A 17634-nucleotide genomic window follows, 5' to 3' on the forward strand; every position below is an offset into this window, starting at 1 on the left:
TCCTGTGCATCTTTCTCCATGTCGGTCATTATCAGGAACGTTGGCCAAGTTTTCTCCTCAAAATAAACGTTCCATTGCCGCTGCCCTGTCCGTGCTGGGGTCGAGGGGCCTAGTCTGTGTTCTCAATCAAATCGGATTTTCTTTTTTTTAAGTACAGAACAAATTACCTTGTTGATCCAAACCTCAATATTCTGCACTGACCGATTAGTTAAAAAAATACACAAATCTGTAGGGTCTGTGGTAATGAATAAATGCATGGTAAAATGGTTAGGGGAAGTAATCATAAATATTCATCAGTCACAGGAGTCTTATTATAATTCTACCTCACCTCCCCACCACCTACCTCACCTCCCCACCACCTCCTCCCCTCCACACTTTACTAGGGCTTTACTAGTGCTGCCTCCTAGGTAGGGGTGCACCGATGTATCGGTCGGGTATCGGTATCGGCCGATAAGTGCCTTGTTGACTGCAATCGGCCTATCGGCCGATAAGCTCGAATGTGCCGATGGCAGTAGCCGATAAATATCCATCAATTTGTGTAGCGTCAAGACAAAAAAAAGTTCACTTGCGACCTACCTGCACAACGCCGCCCCCGGCCCACACACACACAAGCTACTGCATCAAAGTTACTACTTATGATTAACAAGGCATTCGTTTTGTGGCATTAACATTATATAGTTAGTGTTACACGTTCATAACATCAGCATATTATTTACCCGAACGTAGCAAGCGTTCATACTACTAGTATTACTGGCTCAGTTCCTTCCGTTGCTCACAGAGCCCTGAGTTTTACCCATTCTGCAATCTGTTAATAACGTTTTCAATCAGACACATGTATAGAAAGGCTTTGTTTTATTATTACATTAGTTGCAGTAAAATCATTATGCCTCATTTAAGTCATCCTGCGGAGCTAAAAGCTAAACGTCAGCCGCGCGTGTTGTTGTTCTAGAAAACCTCTCGTCAACTCAAAATCAATGGCGGATGAAAGCCGAAGTAAAAAATTTATACGGCTTGCCGATTGGTGGTAACGGCAGAGGCGGGTGCAAGCGGTGTGTGACGTAATTGGCAGAATCGACTGTCAATCAAAATGTCATTGGTTGAGACAATAGTATCTCGCTGCAGCCCAGCATGTAGACCATGCTGGGAGAACTAGTATCTAGATGCAGCCCTGCAGAACATACTGGGAGAGAGATAGTGCTATTTATTGATGTTTCCTTTTTTTAAGTAAGTAAAGAGGCCTATGTTCATATCGGTGAGCAGAATTTGTAACACAAATATACAGTAGTTTCATAAAAAAAAGGAAATTACAAAAAAAAATATATTTAAAAAGAAATTAAAAAAAATTTGTTGCCACAAATATCGGTATCGGCCGATTGTGTTAGTTGAACAATCGGTATCGGTGGCAAATTTTCATATCGGTGCATCCCTACTCCTAGGGCTTTACTAGGGCTGCCGCTGCCTCCTAGGGCTTTACTAGTGCTGCCTCCTAGGGCTTTACTAGTGCTGCCTCCTAGGGCTTTACTAGGGCTGCCTCCTAGGGCTTTACTAGTGCTGCCTCCTAGGGCTTTACTAGGGCTGCCTCCTAGGGCTTTACTAGGACTTTACTAGGGCTGCCTCCTAGGGCTTTACTAGTGCTGCCTCCTAGGGCTTTACTAGTGCTGCCTCCTAGGACTTTACTAGGGCTGCCTCCTAGGGCTTTACTAGTGCTGCCTCCTAGGGCTTTACTAGGGCTGCCTCCTAGGGCTTTACTAGGACTTTACTAGGGCTGCCTCCTAGGGCTTTACTAGGACTTTACTAGGGCTGCCGCTGCCTCCTAGGGCTTTACTAGTGCTGCCTCCTAGGACTTTACTAGGGCTGCCTCCTAGGGCTTTACTAGGACTTTACTACGGCTGCCTCCTAGGGCTTTACTAGGACTTTACTAGGGCTGCCTCCTAGGACTTTACTAGGGCTGCCTCCTAGGACTTTACTAGGGCTGCCTCCTAGGGCTTTACTAGGACTTTACTAGGGCTGCCTCCTAGGACTTTACTAGGGCTGCCTCCTAGGGCTTTACTAGGGCTGCCTCCTAGGGCTTTACTAGGGCTGCCTCCTAGGGCTTTACTAGAGCTTTACTAGGGCTGCCTTCTAGGGCTTTACTAGGGCTGCCTCCTAGGGCTTTACTAGAGCTGCCTTTCTCTTAGTCAGTTAGTCGACTTACCGCTCGTTAGGGTCTTAATCAACCAAGACCTTTTCAGAACGCTACTCTATTGCTTTTGCCTCCCCCTTGTGACACCACCAAGGGCAATATTGTTCATCTGAAGACTTCTTCAGGCCAAATGGCACAGAGTATATATATCTATAATTCTCCCCAGCAGCACCTGAATAACATTTCAGCAGCCAAATCCATGCATAGACTTGGCAAATCCCATTTTCCATAATATATCTTTTTAATGCTGTATGTCAAACACTGAGCAGAGGTGAAGAGAGTCGTGTTCTACTATACTGACTTTGCATGTTACTTTGTTGTTCCGAGAAAAAGGAAGCGGAAATATTCACACATCATCACATTTCATCACACAGCGACTGTGTGTAAGATGAGGAAGTGTCATGGAGGGTTTCCACACGGCACTCACACTGTCACAAGAAGGCCTCGTGCTTCAGGGTCTGTCATACTAGCGTGAAGGTTACAGAGACGGAATAAGAATGAAAGTAAAAATGCCAAGAGGAAGAAGATGACCCCTGTTGTGTTGTCATGCTCCCAGACTGAACTCTTTACCTGCAGTTGTTCTGGCCAGACATGATGCCATGAATGATAATATTGATCACGATTAAACGCAAACGATCACAAGCTCATTCCTGTTGTTTTTAGTCATATATATATATACTCATGATATGAAACCTTGTGACTGAGAGCAATTTTCCGGTTAATGAGGTGTGGGTTTCTGGTCACATACACATCCACACTCCAAGTCTAATGCCACACACTGCAGCACAATATCTGAAAGCTTTACTTTAATCTATTCACTAATACCACCTCCACCTGACTTACACATAACACTGACATATACTGTACACACTTGCTGAATAATGCATTGAATTCATTGTGATAATGCAAGATGAAAGACCACAATATATATACCGCAAATTCTGCAGCGCGGGCACTTTTTAAATCACTCTTATGACACCTTACACACAGTCCATGTGTGAAGTAGTGGTAGACCCTTCCTCAAACCCACAAATAGAGCTCATCTGAAGGATTGGTAGAGCCGACGGCGGTATAATCTGTATTGGCTGTATTAAAGCCCATTCGATTTCCTATCGTTTTTTGTAAAAGAAAATATTAAAACCATTAGTGAAAAGCTGTGTGCGCCAGCGTTTCCGTTAGCCGGTAATTACCGGTATTTGACCGGCAAAATCTGTTGAAGTCCGACATATTTAATCTCTCCGGTCTTAATGTCCGGTGAAAATAATTCCCTGAGTCTAAGCACAATTTGATTATTTGAATTGTATTAAAATAGGCTAAAATTAAATAGCCTATGCGATGAACGAAACGATCATTACATTTGTTTCCTCGTTGCTTCTAATAATGACAACGACGTTGTCAGCGAGAGCTTAGTGCTGGGTGTGCAAACTTTTGTGAAGCTGCAGAGCCATAGCAACAGCAGCACAATGCAGTATTCCAGCAGTACTCCAATTCAGCCATTTTCAGCCAATGTTGGGTGGGGGGCGCTGCTGTGCGGTTCCCAGAAAAGAGCCAATAACAGCTGAATCAGCTGCTCTGCAGCGCCATACTCTTTGCAAATAAGTCATTGCGAGGTGGAGAGAGTCGTCACGCAAACCACGATTGTTGCCGTCTCTCTGCTTTCTCAGTTCTTCGCTTGATATAATTAATACAAATGTCCAATATAACGGAATTCGTTAGCTCATAAAAATGTGATTATAACAGACTGCTGTTTAGTGTCGGACCGACTGCCCACATACGCGGTCTATTTTATTTCAAGTCAGCAGCAGCACGGAGTATCGAGGGACTTATTTTATTTGGAATATATTAATGACTGTATACGCAAAAGTAGCCTAGTTTTAAGTAATACTATTATAAATCTACATGCCTTGAGGATGACATTCTTTATATAGCCTGCCTATCAATTGTTTTAAAGCTCAATAAACTATGACCGGAATTAATCTCATTTGTCCGGTAGATTGAAATCTTGCAGGTCACGGAGACCGGCAACAATTTTTTCTAACGGAAACCCTGGTGTGCTCAGGCTATTTTTCTTTTCTTGATGCAGACCTTTTCAATTAACATAGGCATAAAATCACCACACAGTTGACAGAATAAAAACATAACATAAATTGCAGACATAAGAAAAGGTATAAAAGACAATAAAAGTAGTGCAAGGTAAACGTGCAGACTTAAGAATAGGCATAAAATAAGTACAATGTTGCTCGAAGGCATGTGCACCCCCCCAGATCAGCCAGTCCCCCAAACACCCCACACATCAATCCCCACCACACACCCATCCAAAATATTTAGGACTGTGGGTTGTGATCACTTTATGAAAACAAATGAATAAGTTGGCAGAAAGTCTTTTCTCAACACTAGTCCTATATGAACAACCAAGAACGAGTCTTGCTGCCTTATTTTGTACCACTTGTAACCTATTAGCAACTGTTTTGAAGCAGAAGCCCACACTACATAACAGTAATCCAAGTGGCACAAAACAAAGCACAAACAATCTGATTAAACAATGCAAATGGAAGCAATGGTGCACATTTCCTGGCAGTAGCAACAGCTCCCATTTTAAAAACAGTTTTGTTTATGTGATCAGACCATGATAAAGTACTATCGAGCCAAAGGCCTAGAAGCTTAATTTTTTCAACCTGCTGTATAGGTTGACCTGCAATTTGTAGAACCAATGTAGGTTTACGTGCCAATCTTTGATTGGTCCCAAAAAGCATACAAACAGTTTTTGATATGTTAAGCACCAGCTTATTTGTTTTTATCCAGTCATATAAAATGTCCAATTCACCAGCCAAAACCTGATTAAGCTCAGAGTTTGTAGCTGCAGCATAATAAAGGGTTGAATCATCAGCATATAAAGTCAGACTAGCCTGATGAATAGAAAAAGGCATATCATTAGTAAAAATAGAGAATAAGAGGGGCCCCAGGCAACTCTCCTGTGGGACACCGCATTCTAACCCTCTGCTGCCTGACAAAGCACCATTAAAATAGACCCTCTGAGACCTCGAGGACAAATAACTCCTGAAAAATAAAATTGCTGAGTTATTAAAACTATAGCAGATGAGTTTTTATATTAAAAGATTGTGATCGATCACATCAAATGCGGCACTGAAGTCTAACACAATAGCACCCACCAGCATTGAACTATCGATAGCTGAAAGCCAACTATCAGACATTTGTGTCAAAGCAGTGCTGGTCGAATGACCAGCCCTGTATGCATGTTGGTGTACAGTTAGCTGAAAAGTAGGCCTGGACTTGCTCAGACACAATCTTTTCCAGTAATTTACTGAGAACAGGTAAAATGCTAATATGCCTACTGTTGGGACCGCCAAAAGGTAATTTAGCATCTTTAGGAAGTAGAATGATCTTTCCCTCCTTCCATAACAAAGGACACATGCCACTGATTAAACGCCTATAAAAAATGTGACAGATTGGTGCAGAGATATGAGACGCAGCTATTCTCAACAATTTGCTATCCAGGTGGTCATTACCAGTGGATTTAGAGACTGGTAGAGAGCGCAATAGCCTATCCACAGTCACAATATCCACCTGTTGGAATTCAAAAACACAGTTTTTATCCTTCATAATGTGTTCTTTTATCAACACCTCAGAGTTGTTATTGACAATATTATCCATTGGGGGGGGGGTGGACAATGGGTATCGGATCGGTATCGGTATTGGCCGATACCCAAACCCAGGTATCAGGACTGAAAAAGTCGGATCGGTGCATCCCTACACCAGACCATCAGGTGTCTCAACTCATAAAACCTAATATTCCACTTTGCATATCTGCTTACCTGGTGTCTGTTTACACTGTTAGTAAAAAAAAGTCAAAGATTTTATTTGCCATGTATGGACGAATCCACATTGGAATACAGGTACAGAGCAAACACTGTGTCTACAACTAATCCAATACAGGAGCAGAGTAGAAACAGTACAGGAAAAATATGTAAAAACACACAGTATAAAAGGACAAATGCTAAAATTTATATCAACATCTCCTAAAAGTGCATATAGTTAAGTGCATAGTGCATAGAGGCACAACTTACAGTAAAAGTGCATATAATCAAAGTGCATGATGCACAGACACACAAAAACAGCACTTCCACAAACCTGACTAATAACACTAATAAACACACCGAAATACAAAACTAGCCTTTGGAGTCATTCAGGCTGCGCACAGTACTGGGGAAGAAGCTCTTAGTAAACCGAGAGGTAGAGCATGTGATAGAGCGGTAACGTCTGCCCCGAGGGGAGGGGGACAAAGAGGCCTGCGGCTGGGTGACCAGAGGGGTCGTTGATAATGCCAGGCACGGGAAAGCAGCCTGGCACCATAGATCTCTTCTAGAGCTGTTACACTGTTTACCGGTACTTCAAAATGCACTAGCAACCATGACTGCTGCTGCTATCAAGTCAAGTCAAGAGTTTTATTTGTCACGGCATACAAGTATACAATGAAATGCGGGAAACCTGGACTGCTATACCAATGTGCAATACTGTTGTATACACTTTACACCTTTACACACAAATCCTCATTGTCATATATGTATATAGTGTTATGTTTTATTCATCCCATTCCATTCTCTCATATCTCATGAAATACTGTTGTATACACTCAGCACTTTTATAAATCCTCATTTTCATATACGGTAGTGTTATATTTGTTACTATGTTGTCCATTTTCATAAACCTTTTTATCTTTTATTTATCTTTATATGACTAGTGCTCTTACTGCTGAGCTGACCTTTTTCTCACATTTCATTGGACCTTTGACCTTGTTAACGTACATATGACCAATAAAGAATTGAACTTGAACTTTGATTCAAATTTATTGTCATTATACAGCATAAGTACAGTACAATACAGAGATACTTCCCGCAATCTGCCATTGTTGACTACATCAAAAGGTAATGTGAACTAGTGTTTGAAACCACATCAAAGGTATGGCTGTCCTCCAACTAAAGAAGTTCTTACGTAGTCAACTAATAGTCACGGTAGTACTTTGTCAACTACTTGATGAGTTGAATTCATTGAGAAATCTGTCAAATGTTTGTCACGTAGGAGGATCTCTTTAAATATAGTGCTTGTTAGATGTGCTCATCAGGAAATAACTCATCATGAGTGCTTTAATAGTTTTGACCTCTCTCTAGGTGTGGTGGGTCTGACTTACATCATCAATAAGTTCCGCATCGTCAAGCTGACCACCAAGGACCAGTTCATCATCGCCTACGGTGGCCTGCGTGGAGCCATCGCCTTCTCCCTGGGATACTTGCTGGATGAGGTCCACTTCCCCATGAGAACCATGTTCCTCACCGCCATCATCACCGTCATCTTCTTCACCGTCTTCGTACAGGTACAGGGGGGGTGGGATTAGTCAATTGTGTTCAAAATCTGATTTAATATGCGTCTTAGAAACCCTTGTCAACTAAAGCCTATCCGCACTGAACTAGTATCTCCTGAACAGAACAATTACCTCTGGCCCTGGGTTTTTACCAAGGTGTCCCGAGACTGACCTTGATGGGCCAATAGATTCGCCTGTTTGGGACGGTTGGCTTGATTGAAAGTTTCCACTGAAAATGCATTAAAAACCTTCATGCACTGATTATACTACTACCAAAAGCAAAGTACAACCCCAAGTTACTGTGTTGCTGATACACATGGGACTAATATTATCAGATGACCTCTGTTTTTGCTGTATACGTAATTGGAGCTGGTACATTTTTACCGGACATGGCAGATTTGCACGGGATTAAGATGGCAGACGACCTCTGCAATTATTAAAAAATACTAGAGGTCCCCAGGTAATACTAGTCCCGTGCTAGGGCTTAAGTTACCCATCAACAAGAAATGGTTTGTCCCAAAATCATATGACCTGCCCCAGATGATGTATTTTCCTCTGGTGGAAGACACTGTCACAAAACAGTTTTGTCTGAGTCATCATGCTCACGTCTTTCTTTCTTCTGAATGTATACAGGTCTCTCGGCTGATCCCATGGTTTTCAGACTACTCTGATGTCTGTCTTCCACTTGCATTTTTACTCCTGTGTTAAGAGCTACAATTAAAAGACTCAGTCAGGCATTTATTGACAATAGGACAGTTGCCCATTGCCACTGAATCATGTTTGCTTAGTATAGCTAGAGGGGAAGCCACAATATGGGGTCTATATCCTTATTATAAGCCCACAGGTATCTTGTGTTTATTATGAATTCAGATCTAGCCTAGCTAGTGACTGCTGTGAATAGAGCAACTGACAACTAAGGAATGCCCATGTGACGGCTTGGAGAGACAGCTGACGGAAGGGAATAGACCCCATCACGGCTGGCATGGGTTAGCACCCTATTACAGTGGTGGTGCAGACTGTAAACACTCCGAGTCTGCGAGAGCTCACAGGCAGATTACACGGTTACAGACCAGGGAACGGACAGGACTAGTGAGTTGGATGAGCGAATCGATGAAGGACAGGGTCTCGGACATGTCCTCTAGAACTAGAACCATGGAGAACAGCACTATGATTGAGATGAATGCATCAATGGAGGGCAGGGGTGGAGCGGTAGAGGGAAATAAGCTCCAGATCTGTCCTTGTGGCAGAAAGTAACAACAGTAAAAGGGCAGGGATGTGTTATTGCAGTACTTTCTCCTGAAGGAATCCAGTGAGAAATGTTTTTTACAGCACCATCTGAATTCAAAAGCTAAACGGTCACATCCTACCTGTTTCAGGCCAGCTACTGCCTAAAGGAAAGATAACACACTGCAGTAAAGAGACCAATGCTGTACTGTGGCAACGTTGCTTTGTACTGTGATGTGCAGTTCAGAAAAATTGTCTACTCTGCACATGACGACCTGAAAATTTCACGTTTCCCTGAATTCTTGTTTTTTATATAAAGCCTTTGGTTTTCAAGTTGTGGTGTGTAGAACATTATTATTTTAAGGCGTCATGAGGTGCTAGCTAGAACCTCTGCATCAAGGACTAGTGTAGAGTTGAGCCAATTATTTTTTCCATATGAAATTGTTGAATTGAATTGTTGCCAATTGTACAAGAGAAACAAAAGATCTGTCTCAACTTCGTCCTTCAACCAAGGGGCATGAATACATCTTTTTAACTAGCAAGAGAGGGCAATGGATGTTCTAAAAATAATGCTCTTTATTCATACAATTAAGACCATTCAAAGAGTTTTTCTCCCTTGCCAAATGCCAATTGGTATAAAGGTATTGGTATAAAGGTATTGGTAGCTTCAATCTAGCGTGTGGATTTATTGTTGCCTCGGTTCCTCAGCCACCATCTGACTTGTTCCCTGTTGCCCAGGTCAAAAAAAATAAAACTGTCCAACCATTTCATAAAGTTTTGTGGAATTCACAAATGTCCAACATAACAACAACTTTTCACAAAATGGTTCTGTATATTGGCCTTCAGCATCCTTATTCAAAAGTGGGAGTGGCCACTTTGATGTAAATGCCACCGACGCCACAAGATATTCGTCGTGGTCCTCTCAAGCTGTTGTGAAGGGCCAGATTAAACTGAATATATATATGTATCGTTTGATATACTTTGTATATTATTTATATATATACACAGAATATCCCTTTACCTGCGTACAGACCAGAGTAATATTCGCTCTCCTATTGGACAGCGCCCCCAGGCGCCAACGCGCAAGCCCCCAACGGCAAGTTCAAAGACAACTGCAGGCATGTCAGAACATGCCCAGAGTCAGCGTAGTAATACGAGACAAGGACTGAGGTTGGGACTAGATATTCACTTAAGTATAAATACGGCGCAGGTGTAAACAGCAGCACTTCGTTCATTCAGTACCTTACCCACCTTCACCACGAGTCAACGTGCAGTGAAGTGAGCAACCGTGCGTTTAGAACATGTGCGAATAGAATAGTAAAAGTGTCAGAGTTTAGTGAAGTAACGTCAAGTTCGACCTAGTTTAATGTGAAGTATAGTGCACAGGAGAATCGGCGTCGGCGATTGCAGAACCATTCCTGGTTGGATTATATTGCTTTGGGACCGTGACCACCGGAGAAGAGCACCGTTGATTCCACTATCGTTTGGGATTTAACCTCGTGAGGATTACCACTCGGGCCTGCCTCTTGGAAGGGGCTGGCTAGCTGTCGTCAATGCTGTCGAGCATCTTGGATTACAACTATTGCTTTTGTCTGCTGATCAAGGGAGTACAAGCACCGACTCCTGTACCTGGAGCCTCTTTATTCCTCGTTGACTCAGACGGAGTACCCGAACATTCCTCTACCCATTGTCTCCAGTTGGTACCGGTGTTGCCCTGTATAGTAGCAATTATATAACAGGTGGCGTCAGCTTAGACCCATCATAGGATTCCTGCTATTCTTAGTGACTTATGCTCTTGACTGACTTTACGTATATTCTTCGCCATACAAGCGCGACCCTAATTCTCATTCTGTAACCTAACGTTGCCTAATAATAATAAATTACCCTCCAATAGTATTTCTGTGTCCATGCCGTGTTCTTGTGAGTGTTCACCATCAATATTTGATGTACTGTTTGGCCAGTAATTAAAGTACATAACTAGCAGTGGTTTAATATATCACAATCTTTAATACAGTCAGGGTTTTGTAACCCCTCAGTTACACAAGCGGTCAGTGATTTGGCAGGCCAGTGTTCTGGCAGGTCAAAATGTCACCTAAGCCATCGCTTTGGAATCCGCCGGCAGACGGATTTACACACTAAACGGGCACAGAGAATACAAAATACATTCCTGCAAGAATATTTCCACTTTCAGAGTCTGAAGAGAATCACACACGGATCACAGTAGCCAACAGAACACAGACACAGAGCTGCTTCCTGTACAGCTCTACATCTGACTCTATGTCCTCTGGCCGCCTCAGACCCACTCCTATCCGAGCTCCGGGGGGGGGGGTCATCAAAGTGAAGCAGGCTATTCTCTGTCCTTGCTCCGCAATGGTGGAACGAACTTCCCACCACAGTCAGGCCAGCGGAAAAAATGTCCGCTGTCGACAAAAACAAAAAAGAATTATAATAATAATAAATTCAATTTGTACTGCACTTTATATTTGTGAAAATCTCAAAGTGCTACAGGAGATAAAGATAAAAAGTTAAATGAATAAAACAATTAAAATTAATAAAACAACCAATGAAATGGAAGAACATACAAATAAAAAAATTATAATAAAATGAATAGAAGTAAAAGGAATAATTCAGGCAAAAGCCTTGTTAAAAAATGTTTTTAGGCCCCTTTTTAAAAGCCTCAACGGACTGTGGTGCTCTCAGGTGGATGGGGAGAGCATTCCACAGTCTGGGTGCGGCAGAGCAGAAGGCTTGATCGCCCATGGTGTGCAGCTTAGTCCTGGGGGCTTTGAGGAGGTAGGCTGTGCCGGAGCGTGAGGAGTTCCTTGAGGTAGGCAGGGTGTACGCACTGGTGAGTGAGGAGGGAGACCTTGTACTCGATCCTGTGTTCCATGGGGAGCCAGTGAAGTGATCTGGGGGTGATGTGGTCATATTTGCGCACCCTCATCAGGGTCCTAGCAGCGCTTCTTCAATCAATATCTGAAATGAAGAAAGAAAGAAAAAACTATACTATCATGCACTTTGCTACTAAATAATCTTCCTTGCCTATATTACTACCTACTATGCTATAGGGCTGGGCGATATGACGATATTATATAAATATCGGGTACAGTTCATTAACGATACACTTTTTTAACGTATCGTGGATATCGTGATGTTTTGCCCAAGAGGATTGTGTCGCGTCAATCTGGTCCACACCCGTTCAAACTTTTGAACAACGCCGCCCCCACACACACTACTGCATCAAAGTTACTACTTATTATTAACAAAGGCATTCGTTTTGTGGCATTAACGTTATGTAGTTACACGTTCAATAACATCAGCGTATTTACCCAAACATAGCAACGTCCGATGACGACATAGATAGCAAGTAGGGATGCTCGATTTAGGCTTTTTTACCTATACCGATATTGTCCAACTCTTAATTTCCGATACCGATATCAACCGATACCGATATATGCAGCGTTTCCCCCCCAATTTTTTTTTATAATTTCAGGTAATTAACATTACATATCTCTTGTTGTGGAATTAACACAACATTATGCATACTTTTGACAATAAATAAAATAAGAATTTGTTCTTACTTGCTTGCCTGGGTAAATAAAGGTTATAGAAATGTAAAAAAAAAAAAAAATGAAAACCGATACCGATATTTTCCGATATCACATTTTAATGCCGATATCGGCCGATAATATCGGTAGGCCGATAATATCGGACATCCCTAATAGCAAGCATTACTGTTCATATCTCAGCCCGTGCTGAGTTGTGCGTGCCCATTCTGCGGTCTGTTAATAAAGTTTTCAATCAGACAGATGTATGGAAAGGCTTTTATTATAACATTCGTTGCAGTAAAATCATTATGCCTCGTTTAGTCATGCTGCGGTGCGCTGGTAATCACTCGTCGGCCGCGGGGAGCTGTTGTTGTTGTTGTCGTTGAGCTGAGCTCTCGTCAAAATCAATGGAGGACTTTCAGGAAAGTAAAAAACGCATAGCGCTTGCCGATTGGTGCTAAGAACAGCAGGGCGGGTGCAAGCGGTGTGACGTAATGGTAACATTATCACGTCTCATGGCTTCTCCTACCATTGTTATGCCGACGATACTCAACTCTTCCTCTCCTTCCCTCCCTCAGATATCCACGTCTCTGAGCGGATCTCGGCCTGTCTGTCCGACATCTCAGCCTGGATGACGTCCAACCACCTCAAACTGAACCTAAGCAAAACAGAATTGCTCCACCTGCCGGCCAAATCCTCCCCCCTAACCGACCTTTCAATCACAGTCGAGAATGCAGCTGTGACTGCGTCCCCGACCGCCAAGAACCTTGGTGTTGTCCTCGACGACCAGTTTAACTTCTCTGCTCACATCGCAGCGACGACCAGAACCTGCCGATTCCTACTGAGCAACGTCAGAAGGATCCGCCCCTTCCTGACAAAAGAAGCCACCCAACTCCTCGTCCAATCAACAGTCATCTCCCGCCTCGACTACTGCAATGCACTGCTCGCTGGCCTCCCGGCCACTGCCACTAAGCCTCTTCAACTCATTCAGAACGCAGCGGCCCGCCTGATCTCAAACCTACCGAAGTCGGCCCATGTCACCCCACTTCTTAGGGACCTGCACTGGCTCCCCATTGCTGCACGAATCCGCTTCAAGGCCCTCGACCTAGCATACCGTGCGGCAAAGGGAACCGCTCCCGCCTACCTCCGGTCAATGGTCTCTAACTACACACCCTCAAGACCCCTACGCTCTGCATCTTCTGGCCGCCTCAGACCTACTCCTATCCAAGCTCCGGGAGGGTCATCAAAGAGAAGTCGCCTATTCTCAGTCCTTGCCCCACAATGGTGGAATGAACTACCCACCCCAGTTAGGACAGCCGAATCACGTCCAATCTTTCGCCGTCGACTAAAGACGCACTTCTTCAACCATTATCTGAAAAAAAAAAAAAAAAAACACAATAAAAAAAAATCGAACCCTAACTAACCGTACTGTCATGCACTTGTCCTAATAAACTAACCTACACTGTAGCACTCAACACTTTGATGAACATTGTTGCTCAGCTGATAGAGTTGTGCCCTTCCTGATGGCTTGTCGTACAGAACTTGTAAGTCGCTTTGGATAAAAGCGTCAGCTAAATGACTAAATGTAAATGTAAATGTAATTGGCAGACTCGACTGTCAATCAAAATTATTCTGTTGCCGGCTGAATGATTGAATGAATGAAAACGTTATTAACGGTTGCAGAATGGGTACAGTACAGCTCAATACAACAACAGTGGACTGGAGGATGAAGACCAGAAAAAGACTTTCGGCTTTTTTTACATAAGGGTCCTCCATTTTCAATTCATCAAAACATTTAGAGACATACAAATATACAGTAGTTTCATTAAAATGCTATTGATTGATTGATTGATTGATTGATTTATTGATTTAAAACTTTATTAACATATTGCAGAATGGGTACAGTACAGCTCAATACATACAATTGTTAAGGGGATGCAGACCAGAGAAAGACTTTCGTCTTGTTTACATCAGGGTCCCCCATTTTCAATTAATCATATTTCATATCTAAATCATATAATATCTCATTGCTAAATATATGCAATATATAATCTAATAATCCAATAATCTAAATCTAATATATAATATAAAAATGCTAAATGCATGGGTATTTTATTTTGTCTTTAATGTTAGCTTGCAAACTCAAATACTGTCTTGGTAAGCCTCATAATGAATTGTTTGGGGGAAAAAAGAAAAACATCGTGATGTGTATCGTGTATCGCCGAAAGGTCAGAAAATATCGTGATATCATATTTAGGCCATATCGCCCAGCCCTACTATGCTAATATGTCTTTACTACTATGCACACAAGACTCAACACTGTTTTACGAACAGTGTTAATTAGCTGAAAGTGTTTTACCCTTCCTGCTGACCTGTTGTACAGAACTTGTAAGTCGCTTTGGATAAAATCGGCAGGCTTTTCTCCCTGTTCTAGTGCTGACCAGACGGGTCTGCCAGTAGAACTGTAGGGAGATCTCCTGTTGTGACGTGTCACCCAGTACCAAGAGAGAAGAGGAGGCTGGAGCTAAAATAAGAGCCCATAAGATGTGTTCCCTCTCGTCTAAAGCCAGAGCAGAAGCATGTTTTATTCATGACGCTATATGGAGCACCGCTGATGCTGAAGACACTCGAGGGGTGAAGGCTCTCACCGCCGGTGGAGAGAGAGGGAGAGAGGAGAGAGGAGAGGAGAGGGAGGGAGAGGAGAGGAGAGAGAGAGAGAGACTTTACATCGGCCCTTTATTAACACAAATATACTCTCAAACGGAACACAAGAACCAGGTCTTCACTGAAACAAACAATTAACAAAGTTAACTAATTCCGAGCCAATAGAGCAGAACTGGGATGACACCACTCATCTCGATGACATGGCCCAGGTGTGGCCAATGCCTCATTAACTCGACTGTTTGTGTGGGGTGTGTTTTCCTTTTGCACGTATAACCGGTAGTCACAAGCTACTGGCAGGCACCTGTCCTCTGACGAGCCTCGAACCACCAACCCTCCGCTCACCAGCATCACGTGATCCTGAAAGTTAAACACCCCAGTCTTATCCCTTCCGCCACCTAAAAAGGATCCAGTTCAGATGTCTAAGCGGTGGTATTTAACTTAGAAGTGAGTTCACACCAAGGGGCTACGGCTGCACGGTTTCTTTCAACCTCACTGACATACTGGCATTGAAGAGCCAGAGCTTTGTGTCAGCCACTTAGGGCATTATAGGGAAGCAGATTGGCAGGCTTTATCTTCTTATGAAAGACGGTGATATGCAAAATCCTTCACAAACAAATACTTGCACATGTGTGTGCACACCAGGGCCCGTGAGCGGATCGGCGCGGGCGAGAAATCCGCTCTTCGCTCTAGACTGCTTGTTCCGCTCCGCTAATCGCTCATGTTGACCCCGCCCCCAAGTCGCTCACCGCTCACCTTGAATCGAGCGCTCCCCGGTCCCCGCTCCACATCGCTCGGCAGATTTTTTATTTATTTTTGGAGCATGATGTAAATTTGCTTGATTTGACCAAACTACAACAGTCTACACCCCCTGGGCCCCTTAACAATTGTTTGTATTGAGCCGTATTGTAATTGTACCCATTCTGCAATGTTAAATAACGTTGTTTATAGCTCTACTAACTAAGCGATGATAGCTAGCCTAGCCACAATGCTATGGTCGCTGCCATTAACGTTAGCATGCAACAACAATGGCGTCATATACTTTTTCTAACAGGATGCGAGTGACTGTTCACCCTTCTCATTGGTTGAAAATGGCCTTCATGTTTGTACATCGCCATCTGTTGCTTTGGCATTGTACTACATGTATATTACATCAGTGTTAAACCACTGTGAGCGGCCCGGAGTGGATTGGAGCGGAGGAGAACTCTCGCTCCGGACGTCGCGCCGACCCATTTTAAAACCCACTCCGTCGCTCACGTCAAAACCGCCCGCTCCGCTCCCCGCCCGCTCCGCTCCCCGTGCCGCTCACGCGCCGCGCCGCTCACATGGCCTGGTACACACACACACACACACACACACCTGGACTGGCACAAATTCAAACCATTACTGTAACTGATATTACAGTTATGGTGTTTGCTGAATATTATACCGTTATTTCCATAGGTGACACTAAAACCTGTTCTTGGCATGATAAGGCTGGAACTGAATGAAACCATGAATAGCAGTATCGAGGCTGCTTTCAGTTAAATACAAATACCTGTATGTTCCACACGTGTTGAGAAACAACACTGGACACTGGCGACGAATGGAGAATAATGATCATATATTTAAAACATGCATGCATAAGTCCCACTTGTTTGGTGTGTGTGTCCTTAAAAGGTATGGCGATTTGGATAAACTTTTCACTCGAGTTGGTTTAATGTCAACATGGTAAATGGACTGCATTTACGTATATAGCACTTTTATCCAAAGCACTTTATAACTTGTCACCAGATGGCCGCTCTACCTCCTGTGCCACTGTCGTGACATATTTTTTGTACTGCCTCGCTACCTGCTTTATACACACACACACACACACACACACACACACACACACACACACACACACACACACACACACACACAATGTTGTTGCAGTGTAGTTTAATTTATGTGTGTTCATATTGTGTGTGTGCATGTAAAAGTGCTTGCGTGCAACTGTCGCATGTATAGCTTCTCAGTGTGTCAGGATGGGACCCCCAGATAGTAGAAGCTCCGTGGTGAAAGGCTACTGAAGATTAACTTCATACTTTCATACAATACTTTGCTTCACTGGCACTGAGGACACGCGATTCTGGACCCATGCAAGATTGACAAGTCTCAATACCTCAGGACTCACCCCAGGTCCAATTCTGCTCCGTACAAATGGCCTCTATACCTTATCCGCTCATGAGCATAAACGTCGGTGTGTTGAATCATGAAGGATTGTGCAAAGCTGGGAGAGAATGTTCTGTTTCCTCTGCATCATGCCTTGCATAGAGTCGGTCTCCACTGGAGTTGGTCTCCACTGTTGGAGACACTTGGAGACACATTCCAGTGCCTATAACTCACGACTGTCTAGGTATTTCAGTGCGTTTCAAGCATTTCCATCAGGTTCCGGTTAGGCAGCTTGAAGCGACATCTAGTACAGCTATGTGAAGCCAGACTGGTCATCTCCCGCCTCGACTACTGCAACGCACTGCTTGCTGGCCTCCCGGCCACTGCCACCAAGCCTCTTCAACTCATTCAGAACGCAGCGGCCCGCCTGATCTCAAACCTACCGAAGTCGGCTCATGTCACCCCACTTCTTAGGGACCTGCACTGGCTCCCCCTGCACGAATCCG

General features: G+C 43.5%; 1 protein-coding gene across 1 annotated transcript in view; it reads left to right on the top strand.

Annotated features, from left to right (window-relative positions):
* slc9a1a (solute carrier family 9 member A1a) overlaps window positions 1–17634 on the top strand; it is a 109861-nt gene that overhangs the window by 58466 nt on the left and 33761 nt on the right. Inside the window, exon 5 of the mRNA XM_084336880.1 lies at window positions 7369–7571. Within this exon, the coding sequence (XP_084193006.1) occupies window positions 7369–7571 (203 nt within the window). The remainder of the gene's footprint in view (window positions 1–7368; window positions 7572–17634) is intronic.

This window comes from Notolepis coatsorum, assembly GCF_963971535.1.
Source record: "Notolepis coatsorum genome assembly, chromosome: 19".
Classification (NCBI taxonomy): domain Eukaryota; kingdom Metazoa; phylum Chordata; class Actinopteri; order Aulopiformes; family Paralepididae; genus Notolepis; species Notolepis coatsorum.